Source organism: Saccostrea cucullata, unplaced genomic scaffold, assembly GCF_032062105.1.
Source record: "Saccostrea cucullata isolate Sc308-1 unplaced genomic scaffold, CSIRO_AGI_Scuc_v1 ctg2585, whole genome shotgun sequence".
Lineage (NCBI taxonomy): Eukaryota > Metazoa > Mollusca > Bivalvia > Ostreida > Ostreidae > Saccostrea > Saccostrea cuccullata.
The window spans coordinates 67,209-84,517 of NW_026918022.1; the positions used below are offsets into that span (position 1 = coordinate 67,209).

The window sequence follows — 17,309 nt, forward strand, 5'->3', positions numbered from 1 at the left end:
TTTCATCTGTAAAACTATATTTAACGGTTGTTAACTATAGTTTACGAATGATAATCTAAGTTTATCTGTCTGTAATAAGCGTTAACAATAGATTTTGTTGATAAACATAGATTCACGTTTGTAAACTATAGTTTACAATCGTAAACTATAGTTAAGACTTGTTAATCATAGTTTCACAAATTGTGAAACTATATTTATCAGATCGTTAACTATAGTTAACGGTTTGTAAACTATAGTTTACAAATCGTGAAACTGTATTTATCAGATAATCTATGTTTTGCAATCGCAAATGATTGTTTTCGGTGTTAAGTATAGTTTAGTTGTGAAACATAGATTATCGCGTTAACTATGGTTTACAGATGTGAAATATAGATTAACGTTGTTAACTATAGTTTACGGTTTGTAAACGATAGTTTACAGTCGACAAACCTAGTTTATCAATTGTGAAACTATGATTTACTCTTATTTTCTGAATTTGGCGTGCCATAAAGATGAGTATTTTTTACCTTTAGTTTTTTTGTTTGACCTGTTTTTCAAAAACTTGATCTCAGATTTTTTTTACTGTAACTACTAGGCCCTTTATATTTCATCTATGTAACCCTTGTGACAAGGCTTTCCTTTGGATACCACCAATATTCAATCTTTTTTTTCTTGACCTTGGTGTTTTATTGTAATTTTGAAAAACTTTTAAGCTTCGTCATAACTTTTGAACAGTTGGTACAATTAAGGGCTCTAATATTTCACATGTGTTTTTCTTATGATAAAGGCCTTTCTCTGGGTACCTTTGATTTGACCTTGGAGTTTGAACCACATTTAAAAGACCTTTGATCTTGGCCTGACAGATCATTCTGCTGAAACCCAACATAAAAATACATTTCATTGTAAAAGGACTAGCAGTATGAAGGATCTTCAAAACATGAATGGTTTAATGCAATAATGCATAGATCTGGATTAGGAAAAACATCCAGAATTATCAACATTGAGCAAAAACCAGCGAAAAATTGTTGCTGATGCTTTCAATTCCAATATGACATTCTATCTCAAAAAATCTGTGATTACAGACACATTCTGTTTAACAGTTGTTTAATTCATTCCATGAATGTGTAAAACTTCACAGATATATTACGTAGCTCTGCTTCATGTAGTACTTGTAAAATTGCCTCTGATTAAATCAAATTCAACAATCTCAATTTTCAAGTTCATCCCTTTCTTGAATATCCCAAAAGTTCCTACCACAAGTTCTAACAGTATTTAGCACTTGAACCTTTCAATGACCTTGATCTCAATTTTTCGTTTTATACATCAGAAATGAAAATCTTTCAAATACACAAACAACTGGTGCTGTATGTAAAGACAAGAAACGTTTCAGTTTGTTTGGTATTTATTTACAATAAATACATATATACTGTACAGAGTTGTCCCCTCACAACACGCCTGTATTTTGTTTGGAATGTCTTCATGGGATGTCAATGCTCCTATGTTGTGTGGTGAAATGACACAGATCAACTAGTACTGACTTATATATTTCATGAAAAAAGGAGAATCTAACTCTATGAATGAATAATAATTCATAAGGTTCCAATATCTTTAGTTAAAATTGTAAAAATATCTTTTACTTGTTATAATCTTTGATAACTTGATTTTTTTGTACCCAGTATTTAAAGTTTTATGAAACAGGAAGTATGCAAAAATAAAGTTTTTTCTGGGAAAAAAAATGGATTTAAGTACTTTTACTGAATAATTATCTGGTTCTAAATCAATTAATGAATTGATATTTTTTTAATAATTCAAAGCTCAACAAAAAGGAAAAGAATTTCTTTTACAAAGTTTTAAAAGAGCACTTTGGCCCTTTAATGAAAAAAGTATATGGTAGCAGTGAATGAAAAGAAGAGATTTTCCTGTACACAGATGAGAAATACATAATCATTCATGCCTTCTAAGAATTATCAGTTGGCAAAATCTGCCAAATCAAGTGTTCATTTTGAAACATTACAGTGTTATAATACAGTGTGTATCAGTAATTAGGAAAATACTTCATAAGTGTAAATTCATATTTAACAGACAAAAAAAAATATTTCAGTAAATCAAACATTCTACAATGTCAAAAAATTGACAAAAAACAGTCATCTTCAAATTTGAAATTAATTTTAAAAACAAAACAGTATAACTTGCACTAGAATCATAAAATATGCACCTTTAGAATTTCAAAATAAACTTTGAAAATTTAACAATCAGTTTATGTAAATATTCAGATGCTTTGAGTTGTTTGTGTACTTAATAAACAGTAGTAAATCTTTTATCCTTCCTTAAGCAAATGTTTACATTAACGAGTATTGTATGAAATACAGTTGCCACACATCTCTTAACTTTACCATTGTTTACAATAATAATCTTATGATAATGATGATACATGTACTTTAAAATCTTTTGGAATGATAAAAAAATCAATATTTTCTTTCCAATTACAAGTAGTTACTATGGCTAGAATAAGATAAATCAAGGATTTTTTTTTTTTAGATTACGAAACTTAAAATATCTAAACAAAGCCCTTGATATGTATGCGTAGACACTTCGATGAATTAAATTCTATAATGAATACCCCTACCCTAATGTCAAAATTACAGTCACATATTCTGTAAAAAAAAAAAACCAGATCACTGGAATGGATTAAAAAATAAGTTTACAAACTGAGAGGTTCTGAATTTTCAGTTAACCTTATGCAACATATTTTTATACAATTAATGTAGTTACATTTACAAAGAACATAATAATCATTCACAATCCCCGAGTCTTTCAAAGCACTTTTACATTGAAAACTTAGTAACATAACAAAAATACATATAATACATTATAAAGTATGAAAAGTCTTACTGAGGAATATAGCTAGGCTCTGTAGCCGGAAAATGCCCTATCTTAGGAACACAGACTGACTCCAACCCCATATGAAACGTGACAAGATGGGTCCAATAATGATTTTAGGGGCATTAAGTATACATAGGTCCTGAAAAAAAATTGAATTCACTAAAATCTACTTATATGATACACATCATAAATAATCATACAATTATTATGGACAAAAAAAAATCCTTTCTGTATAAAATTTTTTCCTTACTATTTTATAGCTATCAAATATTGAAATAATAATAATACATAATCTGTTATATAATTAAATGACTAAATTTTTTCATTAAAAAAGTAAACACAACCCATTCAATCCGTCTTGCAACATTCACCAACATGGAAAAGAAATTCACAGAGTGAAACATTCTAACAGGTGCTAGCACTACATGGTCTTATGACAATGACCTCTTGAACTTTGACCTTTAAACAGGTCAACTACTTTTCAATAACAATTTCACATGTGCCATTTCTCCTTGACTTAAAAAAAAATTTACATAAAAAAAAAAACAGATCACAATAATTTCCAGTGAGATTCAAAAGGAAAACAGATAGCACTGAGTTTATAGTTTACAATAACATGGAAGCACATAAAAAAAAGTGACAAGTTCTTATTTATTCCTCAAAGTATTATTAATATCCAGGTGCCAAGGTATAAAAAAGGAAAAGGAATTCCATGGACTTTTTTGTTGGAACCTGTCTAGAATGTACTGACAACTCCATAATATCCCAGGAAAATATTTTTTTTTTGTTTTCCAAGGACAGAGTTACTGTCCTTGAATCACAGAACTGAAAACAATATAGGTGGCATCTACACATGGGATTCGTCATTAACAAGCTTCTTAATCCGTTTCATTTCCACTTCCGTACTTAGACGGATCTTCTTCTCTTCGTCCACTTCGTTAATTAAATCCTTAATTTTCCGTAAACAGGAAGTCTTGAAGGTTTCGAAGTCTTGTCTGAGTGTCTCATTTTCTTTCTTGAGTTCATCATAAGTTGCTTTTGTAACACTATTGGTTCTAAGTTCCCTGATTTCTTTTTTAAGTTCTTCAATCATTGACAGCAATCCTGACGAAGCTACAATATCATGCAAAAATCAAAACAATAATTAAAAGTATAAGATATTCAATAACTCTGAAGGTTTTAAATTACATGTATTACAATTTGATCCTTAAAATTAATGTTTAATATTTGCCATAAGAACAAAATTTTACCACCATGTAATTTTATTGTCACAGTTTTCGCGTAAGCTAAAGAAGATGGGCGCATTTGGCGTGTGATCTGCAGGAATCATTTGTACGAAACATTTATGGTTTAAATGTCCATGATTTGGTTGGCTGAACATAGCTGGTCAGATTTTACAAACTTTTACGTCCATAGGTTTTTTTTCATTTAGTTTGAAAGACCTGTGAGATTGTAACATTTATGTCCTTTTTTCCTAGGGGGTACTATAACATTGATAATGTTTCACAAAAATTAATGCATATATGCATGATACGTGTACATGTACATTATAGAATAAAAGATCGGAATTGAATTCGCTCGAGAACCAAACTGAACCAAAATTTATCTAATTCAAAATTTTAATACATCAGTACATAAAACGAAACTGACAAAATAAATGGTTGTTTGCATGAAAAAAAAATTAACACCCCATGCCAGGCTCGAACGAAAAACTTTTTGCTTTTAGTGCACTGAACAGGTACATGTAGCCCAACTTACTGAGCTATCACCGCTACAAATATACAAATGATTTTAAAGGGACAAAGAAGCACAACACTCACATATTTGGATTTTTCGGAAAAAGTTCATTTTTCGTGGTCTCTGGGTCTTCTCTCCATTTTTTAAAAATGTGTATTTGTTTCTTTGAATTAAAATACATACAAATAATTTTTCAAAATCATGGAAAGAAGACCCAGAAATAGAACAATTTTAGAAAAAATGTTTAAACATAGGTAATCAGAGATTACAAAGCTCACCTCAACGAATGTTGTCTTTGAGTACGGCAAAGTCACACAATTAACCAACAAGAAGTGTACATTCCAAAAATGAAAATATTTAAGCAATTTTAATCTGATTTTGAAATAGACCTACATAAAAAATATAAACTAGTTCTTCTTCATGAAAATGTAATTAAAATCCAGCATCTGAAGCAAATTTGAGAGTTTTCATCTCTTGATGCAACATTTGTGCAAGTTTGGTTTATACAATGTTATATAAGCCTTATAGTTTATTGGTAATAGACCTGCACCCATAACTTTTACCTGGTCTATTATCTAAAAATGTATGTCGAATTCAGCATCTGAAGCAAGTCCATTAGTGTGCATCCTAAGATGTATCATCCATTATAGGGCTCATAGTTAATTGGAAATGAAACATGCATCAAAAACTAACATTTTCACTCATCAACAAAAATTAGGTCAGATTCAGCATCCGAAGCAAGCCCGGTAGTATGCATCCTTTTATGTATCATCCATGCAAGTTTGGTCATTAAAGAACTCATAGTTACTTGGAAATGAATCATGCACCAAAAACTTTAACCTATTCACTCAACTGGAAAATGTAGGTCAGATACAGCATCCGAAGCAAGCCTGGTAGTATACATCCTTATATGTATAATCCATGCAAGTCTGGTCAACATAGGGCTTATAGTAACTTGGAAATGAAACCTGCACCAAATACTTTAACCTGTTCACTCAACTGGAAAATGTAGGTCAGATTCAGCATCCGAAGCAAGCCCGGTAGTATGCATCCGTAGATGTATCATCCATGCAAGTTTGGTCAACATAGGGCTTATAGTTACTTGGAAATGAAACCTGCACCAAAAACTTTAAACTCAACCGTAAAATGTAGGTCAGATTCAGCATCCGAAGCAAACCTAGTAGTATGCATCCTTAGATGTATCATCCATGCAAGTTTGGTCAACATAGGGCTTATAGTTACTTGGAAATGAAAATACACCAAAAACTGCACCAACTAGAACTGTCCAATAGGGACAAATACCCCCCGCTGGGTTTTTTGCCAATCAAAAATACTTTATGGATCTAGAGATGTTCACAATTTACTTTAAAAAATTTGCAGTGAAATATAATTGCTCATCATGTTTCTTAATGAATGAAACGGAGGTGCAACCAAATGAAACATCAATACTAATACTGTAATACATTGTAATTCCATTGTAACATTTTTTTTTTTTATTTTTTTCATTTAATTTTTCTTCATTACTGCATTAAAAAAATATATTGCAATTATGTGTTATGTCAATCTGCAAACTGATTGTTGAAAAAAAAAACATTATACAAAATCAAATTAATCTTGATATATCAATTTGAAATGCATTTTGAAAATAAAGAACTGGTCATCCAGTAATGAAGTGTTTTGACAGACAATAAATTACAATTAAGAGAATAAGAGAAGAGAGATCTTTAATTCTTGTGCCTTATTCCCTGAAGATTTGATAACACACACACACTTGATAAGAGATATGCCTAAACAACTTCCAACACCAAACTCATTAATTTATCTTTAACTGGATGCATGTCCAGTCATTATTCCCAAGAGACAAATGAAATTACATTATCTTCTGTGCAATGTAAAAACTGTTTTTAACACTTGATGTTTCCTTTTTTACAAAAGTTTTTGAGTAGTTTTAAGCTGTAGTTCACGTTTTTGTACAGATATTCTAGATTCTACGTCTCAAACCTTATACATGAGCCCAAAATGGACAAGTCAATTAAAATTTTAAAAAACCTGTAAAATGCAGAAAAATGAACAAAAAGAGTTGAAAATTCCAGGTGCACAACTTCATATGGTGAATAATAATTGTACAAATTTTCAGATTAATCCTTGCAATAGTTTCTGAGAAACGGTCCAAACAAAACCCCAAAATAAAAATGAAAAAACACCTGTAAAATTCAAAATAATAATCCAATCAAGATGAAAATATCAGGTGCACAACTTCATATGGTGAATAATATGTGTACAAATTTTCAGACAAATCCTTCCAATAGTTTCTGAGTAATGGTCCGGACAAAGTCTCGTCTACAGACAGACGGACAGACAGACAGACGGACAGACGGACATGGTGATTCCAATATACCCCCCCTAAACTTCGTTTGCGGGGGGTATAAAAATGTAAACCTGCTCCAAAAACATTAACCTGGTCATTCCTTTGCTGAAATTGCAGCATCTGAAACTTTGACTGGTACGATGAATCACACTAGAACCATCTTCCATGCATGTCTAATCAATATAAGACATAGAAGTACTTAAAAAGAAAACTGCTCCCAAAAACTTAACCTTAACCCGGGATGCTGACGCCGACACCGACGCCAAGGGTATTACATAAGCTCCCCCAACTTCGTTGAGGTGAGCTAAAAATGCACAATTTTGTACCAAATGTCTGATCTGGCCAATGTTCAAGTAATTTTTTAGCAAATCAAAGCTCAATTTTTGGAAAATATTTTCCTTTTCTGTTGCACAGGAACTCGATAAATAAAAAAAATGTAAAAATTTCATGTGACATGTCGATAAAATTTTCACTTTTCAATTACGCCCAGATTCCTGCCAAATGCCATTCAAAAGTGCCCTCTTTCTTTGCAAGGAAAAAAATTAATTTGGGATATTCCTATTAACTGATTTACACACTCCAGTTTATTTTACACTTAGTAATGTTTGTAATCACGCCAGAGATTCATGGAGAAAACTATGGGGAAAATCTTTCAGGTCCCTTTCATGGGATGATGTCAAAATCTTTAATTTGATGTCTGAGTCAGGGTGTCAGAGTGCAATAGAACATGGAAAATAGTAAATTGGGATTGAAAATAAAAATTCACGGTGAAACGGATTGCATGGGTGTCCGATATGAACTGTATTCTCATGCACTGTTTTAGCACTGTAGACTAGGGAAGATTGTTTGTTTGAACAATGCTCCTTACCCACACTGGCCTCTGGGGGTCGGGCCGGCTCGGGGGGTCTTGTAGGAAGAGCCTGGTGGTGGTGGTGATGATGTCTCTCCTTAGCTGGTAACTGGACCTAAAAGGCAGACATATTACATAATTCTGTCTATAATGTTAAAATGCTACAAAAGTGTGGTTAACTTCCAAGGGGTCATAAAATCTATTAAACACATATACTACTTTCTCCAATCATTTGATACATTTCAAAAGCAAAAAAAGACATACAAAATATTTTTTACAAAAATTTATATAAAATGTTAATTGGTTATATGTACTGATAGTACTTTGCAAATATGTCTGAACTTATAAAATTCATTTTAATTCAAACTTTGATCAACTCTTTATAGTTTGTAAGAGTACCAACATTCATTTAAGTGGCTGTTAAAGACATTCTTTCCATTCTTAACAGGACAGCCAAGGCTACATAAAATTGAAATTCTGATTCTCAGGCCCGATCGCATCCGTTTTGAGGTAGCAGCATTGCTAATTTTATTGTATTTTTGAAAAAATAAAAAGTTGGTATTGTGGAGACCAATCCGCAAAAAAAAGTTCCGTCCTCATTTTTTTGTATTTTAGTATTCAAATATCACTTCCGGTAGCCATCTTCAAAGAGAATTTGGATACTTCATTTGAAAATACATTCGAAGACATTGCCTACAATGTTCACACGCTGATAAGCAATGGATAACGCAAACCTTTTGAACAGACATGGAAAGTATATCTGTGATTAAAAAAATTATGTTTATTTGAAAGAAAATTCGAAAATTAAAAAAATACCTCACTCATCTACTTTATTGCCAATAAAATGATAAATAAAATGCCTCCCGTCTGCATCTGTTTTGGAGAAAATTGGCCTGAGAAGCTGTCTGAGAGAATTAAATTTAGATAGCCCAATACACAGTTTTTATTCCCGGATCATTTGTCCTTTAAACTCACCCCCGGTTCCTCAGTAATTTCTTTCACAGGTGGGGGATGTTTGTGAGTTGGGGTCTCTATGTCACCATTTCTTTCTTCCTCCTATAAATGATACACATTTTAGCTTAATACAATTATGTCCAACTTTTCTATTGTTTCAATATTTACTTCACTTACCCAATATTTACTTACTAATATGAAGCTGTATAATGATACATTGTACCTCCAAAACTTCCCTTTTCCTTTATTTTTGCTTTTATTCATAATTTTCTAGCTTTTTATTTTCTAGTTTCATCTTCAACCCATTCTACATCAAATTTGATGAGTCTCAAAAGATGTAAATCTAGCATTAAACCCACAACCATGAAATGAACAACAAGAAACAAATCTTATGCTAAAGCAACTCTGAGCATTAGGACTTTTTTTTTAAATTGTACACAACAATAGGAAAATGTCTTTAGAAAAAAAAATTACTTAAAACAGGAGAACATTTAATGAGTATTTGATAACCATTTTCTTTCCAAATAAAATGATTATTAGAGCAGAATATATATTTATCAGTTTATACTATAGAATACATGTAATACTAAAGATAGTATGCATAATTATATTTATCATGAGATAGTTTTGTTGAAATATTGTCAGAATACACTGAAATACAAAGTAACAAAACATCTGCCACTACCTGAGACTTAAGAAATATTTATTTTCAATTTTGATTCAAGATTCCATTATGCAAGAAAAAATTTAAGTGTGTAGCCTAAGTGGTCAGCTTTTACACAGGAGTGTTCGAAAAACTAATACAGAAATCTCACAGCAAAGCTGCTATAAGCTCAGAAATCCTTTAATGCAAAATATACTTTCTTCTACACTTAGTAAACTGCCAGTTATTTATATTGCAAATATTGCTATAATGGTTAAAGGCATTTTTCTGGCACTTATCAATGCAGGTTGAAAATGCTGAGAAACTTTTTTTGTTTTTCAAAGAAGTGCAAAATGAACTGCTTAGTTAATCTTTGGCAGAATACTAATTAGTTTGTACCTCTATGAGTCTTTTGTTATTTTTCTGTGAAGGAAAAATATAAGCTTGTTATTTTCCAAATAACTGATATGAAAAAATTTTGTACTATTTAGTATTTAACACTTAACATTTATCTCAGGTTCTTAATACAAGAAAAGTTTCAACAAAATTTATAATAAATAATTTATAGATTCTTTAGACTTTAACATTATTTCACTTTTATGAAATTAGTAGAGTTTACCAGTACAATTTCAAAATAAAATAAATTGATACAGTCATTATTATGTTCAGCAATGTGTCAACTTGTGTCGTGAAAACAATTCTCAGAAATTTGAAGATATTCATTAAATTATTTAAAAGAATTCAAATTCTAATTAAGATCTTTATTTCCTAACTTCTAGGGGTGAAAAATCTGTAAACTTTACTGAAAATATATCTTAACATAAATCACCTCTTTCCAGCTTTCATTTGATATAATGGAATTGAATAAAATATAAAGTGTTGATAAAAAATATTGAATAAAATGATCTCTTTTAACCTTCAGCATAAAACCAGCTAAAAGAAAACATACCCAAGATGCACAATAAATAATAAAAATATTCACTCAAAATTTCAATCAAATCACGGTCATGTGCAAAATAAAAAATCTTCCCAATAAATAAAACCTCGATAATACAGCCCTTGCGATACTGTGTTAAATCTTGGTTAATAAAGCTATAGCGTCTTACGTTATTAAATATTACTTGTGATGGCGGCCTCTTTGATGGTCCACGGGGTCGGTTAGCTGTTAAATGGACAAGTTTATCTGAGGTGGGTTCCATCCCATCAAAGTGAGATTCTGCGGAAAAAAAATCATAGGGCACAACATTAAAACAAGACGTATTACATCACAGGAAATATTTTCAAAATTTAATCATAAGAATTTTTTTTATAACATTAAAACAATATTAAAGTATTACATGACAGGAAACATTTCCAAAACTTTATCAGAAAGAAAAGAAAAGTTTTCTTCCATAAAAAAGTAATAACTTCCATGGTTATTTGCACTATTATGACATTTGTACTTGAATCATAAACTTTTATAAACCACCCTGATATCGCTATATAATTAATTAATCTAGTAAACTTAGGCCAGTCTTTAAGACAATCCCATTCCCCATTCAATAACCAGTCAACCCCCGTTACACTAACCAGAATGAGGTATATCTTTGTGACTGGCTGGCTCCTCCTTGCTCCCTCCCACCACAAAAGGTTTCCCATTAGACGTGGGGCGGGGAGGGTCGGGCTTGGTGGGCTTTTTCCCCACGGGGGGAGGTAACACTGGCTTTTTCCCTGGCAAGAGTGGTGGAGCAGGCTTCTCCGGCTCTGTAAATCATTATTTACATTATTTAATTAATATTCAGTATAAACATATGCATGACAATACATTTTTATTTTACAGAGCTGTTATCCTCAAATACACACAGGTGATCTTGTCTTTCACCAGTACTTAATTATTACTGATGAGTAAAAGGCAAGATCACCTTTGGGTATCCTTTGATGGTGTACTGTATCATTATATCAAAACTTTATCAAGAAAATGATTCATAATCTTAAGTATGAACATTATTTCATCTGAGAAATCTTCAGCTTGATTAAAATAAATGTATCAATGATACAAAAATTTACAGTAAATTTGTAAATTAACATGTCCATCAGTAAAATATCACGACCAACACAAGCCTACTGCTACCCTACCTGGTTCTTTTTTCCTGATGAACTTATCTGCCACATGATCCATGACAGGGGACTGTTTGTGGTCCAGTGACTTGTCTTTCTCCAGTGATTTCGATTTCTGTTGATTCAGCACTGCAGACGGGGGAGGGGGCTTCTTGGGTTTAGGCTATATATAGAACAAAACTTTAAATTTCATACCTCTTGCTTTAGTTGACAAGTTATTAATATCTCAGGAGTCAAGACGACAAAGAAAATAAAAATCAACAGCAATCAAACCATACTAATCATGTTAGAATATCAATATTCAAAATTAACAATTTTCTTTATAATACTATAAATGAGTGATACAGCCATGCATGCATCCAGCTATGATATCTATATGATGTGGAAAACAACCAAATATGACTTTGATCACCCATTTCTTAAAATTGCAAACGATTTGCCACAATTTTACGAATGATTATTTACCACAGTGGAGTTTTACATGTACATGTAGGAATGCTGAATAAACATACAAAATAGTAACACTCTAACCCCACTTCATGCTCTCTATGATTTTCCTGACTACATCCAAGGACTACTTTTAAATTATTTTTAACCCAGTCATTTTATATTGTTGATACCTTTACTTAAGTTTTCCCAACTAAATTATTTATATTGATTATCTATCCCATCACACCTCTACATCGTTTACCCTCTGCAGAAAAGCCAATTGTTTAAAAAGCAGTGACTGTCGCTACAATAATGAAGGGAATGAAAAATTTAAAAGATTCATGCACATGATTCAGGTTAAAAAATTGATTATTCACAATTTATCTCTACTTATACTTTAAAATCAAAATTTCAAATTATGGCAGAAAAAAAAGAAATTTGAAGCAACATGCCATGATCTGAACATAATCTCCCAAAGGTATTTGTAAACTACCAGTAGAGTGAGTTCTTGTACTTCTATATTCATAATGTATTATTAAATACCATTACTCAATGGAATCTTTCCAAACTAGGAGAACCAAAACATTTCTCCCCCACTTTTTTTTTTTTCTTGGGGGGGGGGGGGGGGGGTCAATTTTATTTTTCTGGTGAGTAACAAACCATATTCAAAACTGAGAGAGTCCATAATTGTATACTATATCTATATACATAGAATATCTTTTTCCCTCTTCCTTATTGAGACGTTCGTACAATATGATACAAAGTGGTACCAAAAATATTTCTATTTCAGAACCAAAAAAGCAGCCACGTTAATGCTTAAGCCTGATTATGTGTCATACAATGTAACATGCAGTCACTGTTTGACTTATAATGACAGTTTACACTGGAACTAAAAAACACTGAAACAGGAAAAAAGGGTGTTCTCTGAATGTTTCCTCCTTGTGTTAATACATGCTGTTTATATACCTTTTTTTTCTCAAATAAATGTGTGAATAAAAATATTTTACTGTATGATTATATACACAATCATTATTTACTTAGCAAAAATTGACTTAAAATGCTTTTTTGTGAAAGGTGCATTTTATATACTCTTTGTTAGATACAAAAAAATCCAACATGTATTTTTTAGTCAAGTACTTAATTCTACTGCTCTTATAAAGGACTTGAATGATTTTTTTTTATGATTACCTACACTTACCAGTAAATATGATGTATGTGAAACAAACTCACATCAAACATCAATTTCTATTGCTTAATATCTAAACCCAAGTGTGAGATAAAAATTGAGTAGATAATCCATATAGTTTTGTCAAGGCGCATTTTTTAATTTGCCTGATGAATTATATTGATAGATTTTCGTGAAATTAAACTCTTCAATTATTGTAAGTACTATTTGGATTCATACAAAATGTTTATCTCTTGTTAAGATACATGTATATGATTGCTGTTCTCAGTAAATTTTCCTGGTGTACATGTATATGTTTTCGCATGGCAAGGATAGTACATGATATAAATGTATACAGATTTGCTTTGATGTGTTTTAGAGGTGATATGCTTGCTAGCAGTGATATACAGAGAGATACACGATTTTACCTTGTAACTAGAAGCTCTTTGTGACCCCTGCAAAAAACAGCGGTCAACATTTTGTGACATACATTTCAGGCCGGTTATGATATCCATACACAACATAAAACCCCACAAAAAGCTACAACACATTGGGTTTCAAATTAGAAAGTCAAAACAGAAAATAAAACAGAAAATTAAATCTGGAGGAAAAAATCATGCAAAGTTTAGATTTAACAAGAAAAATAAAAGAGAAACCAATTTGAATCCCAAAATGCCATAAAACATAGGGAGAAAAAAAGGCAAGCAGGAATACACAATAACATTGGTCACTGTGCTCAAAAATCCTATTTCCTCCATGCAAAAGCCCTTCCTATAAAATTCCTTCCATTCTAGTGTTTTAGTGGAACTGAATAAAACAAAACAGACAACAAAAATTTACATTCTAAACATTCCCCTAACAGTCATCTATTCATCTGCCGAACACATGAAAGTTAACATGCAAAGTTTCCATAATTTTGATTTGAGAATTTATTATGGCATGAATGCAAGAAATTCTTCCTCAGATATTGCTTACTCATTATGAAAAAAGTTAGGTAGATTTGTATACATGGTAGTAAGAATTTTATATGAATTATCACATTTTTTTTTCCATATGCCTTGACATTTGAACACAACATGACTGTACAGAGTGTAAACTGGTGGCCTAGCACCGGGCTCCACTAGACTCCGAGCACAGTGAGAAAGGGAGGTAACTCAAAACGACGTACTTGTGGTGGTATTTTGGGGCTAGCCACTGGCCTAGAGAATTTGTCTAATCCCTGCTGAAAATATCCATGTCAATCATCAAGCAAGCATCAAACAAAGACAATCAAAACAGAAAAGGGTGTGTATATATAGTCTTCAGAATTTGCAGTATCATAATATGTCCTACTTCAAAATAAATTAAAAAAAAACAAACATCATTTTTCAAATATGAGTATTCATCATCATTATCTCAAGAATTCTAGTTATATATATACAGCTCCATTTTTAATTCTCATTTCGCAAGTGTAATGCACGTAACTTTAACTTCCTTGCATGCAAATCATACTCATATCAAGTAATATATTATTATAGGACATTCTATCGAATGCACCAAAATTCAATTACATACTTAAAAAAACATTCCTTCATTTACTTTCAAAAATGCTTTAATGCATAATCCATGCAAGGAAAAGATAACTCTTGCACAAAAGGACTGAAGTATTTACCTCCTCTTGCGGAATGAGTTCTACAAAGTTGTCGGGGAACACCCCGACCTTTCCGTTCAGTTCCCCTTTCCACCACCCAGCATCCTCCAGATCTTTGTCTAGAATCACTATCACATCGTTCTCCTTCAGACTTAATTCATCCTCATTATCAGCACTGTAGGAATAACGCACCACGGCCTTCTCCACCGTAGCTAAAAAAAATTTTAAAAAGTCAATTAAAATTTAAAATGCTATACAATTCTTTTAAATTTAGATAAATTTCCTCATAATTTACATAAATCTTGTCTTAAACTAGATGAGTTTTCTGCTTCCATTCTGTATCAGAAATGTTTGACTCTGGTGAAAAACAAGGAAGGAAGCGAGACTATGGGAATATACATAGACCCAATCATTGTATTGATTGTATAGGGTTTCAAATTTATCATCAAACCTCAGCAAACAGCTGCTATACTTCACAATTCAAGAATATGACTTAGGATCATCTTTTTACATATTTGTTTTGAAACTACACAGTCTGATGACTTAATTAAACAAGAATTTGAATTCTTTTCATATAATACTAGCCTTATTAATGATTTAAGCACTGCGTCACATCATTTACCATGTGTAAATGTTTTATAGCCATTCATCATTGATTTTATGCATATTTTAACAATGATATAATAGTTATTCTTGTTACAATGATATTAGTAAGACTATAAACAAAGAAAAGTAAGAAAGATTAGTATAGACAAGGTGTTAATAATTAAGGAATCCAGTCAAGATGTGATCCAACACTATAAAATGCAAGTTGAAGACTTTCTTGGAGAGAAAAAAATTATACAATGTTGAGAATGTTATCATTATTTTTATACCATCTCTAAATTGCAGAAAATAATAACAAGAAGAAACATAGAACAAGGGAAAAAAAATAACTACATAATGGTAAAGTATGGATAGGAAACATAAATATAAGTGTCACTAAAAAAAACCTCTGAAGCACTCAATAAACAATAACAATTAAAAATCCTGAAAGGATCATAATAAAAACCAACAGACAAACAAACAAATTACTTACAAGCAAGTTTGCTAACTTTGTGGTCCATATTTTGTCAAATTCTTGGCGACATTCACAGGTATACAGTTCTACTTGGGGAACACTTCACGGGGACATTGAGAATGAGGAAAATAGGGTCAAGGATCCCTCAAAGTCTCGAGAGGGTTGTAAAACGACTCCAGGCTAATTGTTATATCAAGTGGGGCAGTGACTGTGTGTGTATATATGTAAATTATGCAGGTATTGATCTATCATCTGGCTAGTTAGTTAAGGGAGATAACCTATTACAATACCCAGGTTATCTAGTAATATGTCAAGGTGCAATAGACATATGACCTAAACATATGGCCAGGGTTTATGACTGACTTGTCATCATGAATCATACAGCACTGGACTAGTCTCTTATTACTCAATTAAATGGTTCAGATATACCTGAATTGATAAATAAATAGGTATTCATGCCATAATTCAGATAAGGCCATAATAAATAAATTGCTAGATTCTCATCTAAATTTTTTTAAAAATGTGATTTTAATTTTTTTTCAGCAGATTTTTTATTGACCATATATAATATAGTCATAGTAAAGGTTCAATTATCTCTTACTTCACATCATCACCAATCTTTTTCAACCAATGACCTTTGTTTAAAATATATATATGTACCATATTACAGGAATTACCATCTTTTCAGCTGTCAAAATCATGTCGACTTTTGCAGGATTTAAAACAAAAGTAGAATGGTAGATAAATACTGATCCCTAGAGAATTAAGACAAAAAAAAAAGAGAAATAAAAAAAATCGAGGCGGAGGTATAAAATCTGGGCGGGCGGGGATGAGAATCTAGGAATATTTTTATTATGGCCTAAACTAGATATGCTGTATAGTGCTTGTTCTCATTTACAGGAAGAAACACTTGCATTCTTTCTGTATGGCCCTTATTGGAGTTTCCTGATTCTTTGTTGATGTTTCAATACACTTTCTCTGTACTATGGAAAATGTGACCCAATTCTATAAAAATCAACCAGTAACAAAGAATGTGTGGACAAAAATCCAGTATTCAGAGACTTTTTTGCCATGAACATCATTTAACACTTATAAGTTATGCAATTTGCATGCAACCTAAATTTGCCACTGAAGGATGCTTCTAAAACATTTTTTTTTCAAGTTTCCTCAATACTTATCAGTACAACATTTTCCAATAATACATAGGGACATTTATGATGTGTATGAAGTACAGGATTAGACGGTGAATACACCCTTTGTAAATATTTTTGCTAAATAAGTATTCATGCATTTAACTTTCGAATGTGTACATACATTTATATGTAAATAAACTTGTATTTTGTAAAATTATAATATTTTTGTTTACTTTGTACAATGTTCATAATTCACTGTTAAGTATATATACATGTAGAATAAAAATAAGAATGAATGAAAACTCACATTTTTAATCTATAGGTCTTATCAAGAGTCTTCTGATTTTTTTGTTGTTGTTCTTTCTATAAACTGTTCTCTGT

At 31.5% G+C, this 17,309-nt stretch overlaps 1 protein-coding gene across 2 annotated transcripts; it reads right to left on the reverse strand.

Annotated features, from left to right (window-relative positions):
- Window positions 1-1,363: 1,363 nt before the first annotated feature.
- LOC134235714 (SH3 domain-containing kinase-binding protein 1-like) lies at window positions 1,364-16,048 on the reverse strand. Of its 2 annotated transcripts, none has more exons than XM_062717966.1 (11): window positions 15,814-16,048; window positions 14,757-14,947; window positions 14,274-14,327; window positions 13,534-13,560; window positions 11,530-11,674; window positions 10,984-11,157; window positions 10,536-10,630; window positions 9,814-9,837; window positions 8,793-8,873; window positions 7,836-7,932; window positions 1,364-3,975 (listed from the first exon to the last, which is right to left on the reverse strand). In XM_062717966.1, exons 1-11 carry the CDS (start codon window positions 15,839-15,841, stop codon window positions 3,710-3,712), a joined length of 1,182 nt encoding a protein of 393 aa, XP_062573950.1. In that variant the 5' UTR covers window positions 15,842-16,048; the 3' UTR covers window positions 1,364-3,709. The 2 variants fall into 2 exon arrangements, with proteins under 2 accessions (XP_062573950.1, XP_062573879.1); XM_062717895.1 differs by lacking the exon at window positions 15,814-16,048 and adding an exon at window positions 15,031-15,120.
- Window positions 16,049-17,309: the final 1,261 nt, after the last annotated feature.

What these genes read in the sequence shown, in the direction of transcription:
- LOC134235714 (XM_062717895.1), bottom strand. Translation starts at nt 15,070, where the DNA reads ATGGAAGCAGAAAACTCATCTAGTTTAAGACAAGATTTAT. An exon ending in AACTCATTCCGCAAGAGGAG is followed by an intron (nt 14,328 to 14,756) that starts GTAAATACTTCA and finishes GGATATTTTCAG; the next exon opens with CAGGGATTAGACAAATTCTC. An exon ending in CAAAGAGGCCGCCATCACAA is followed by an intron (nt 9,838 to 10,535) that starts GTAATATTTAAT and finishes TTTCCTTCACAG; the next exon opens with AAAAATAACAAAAGACTCAT.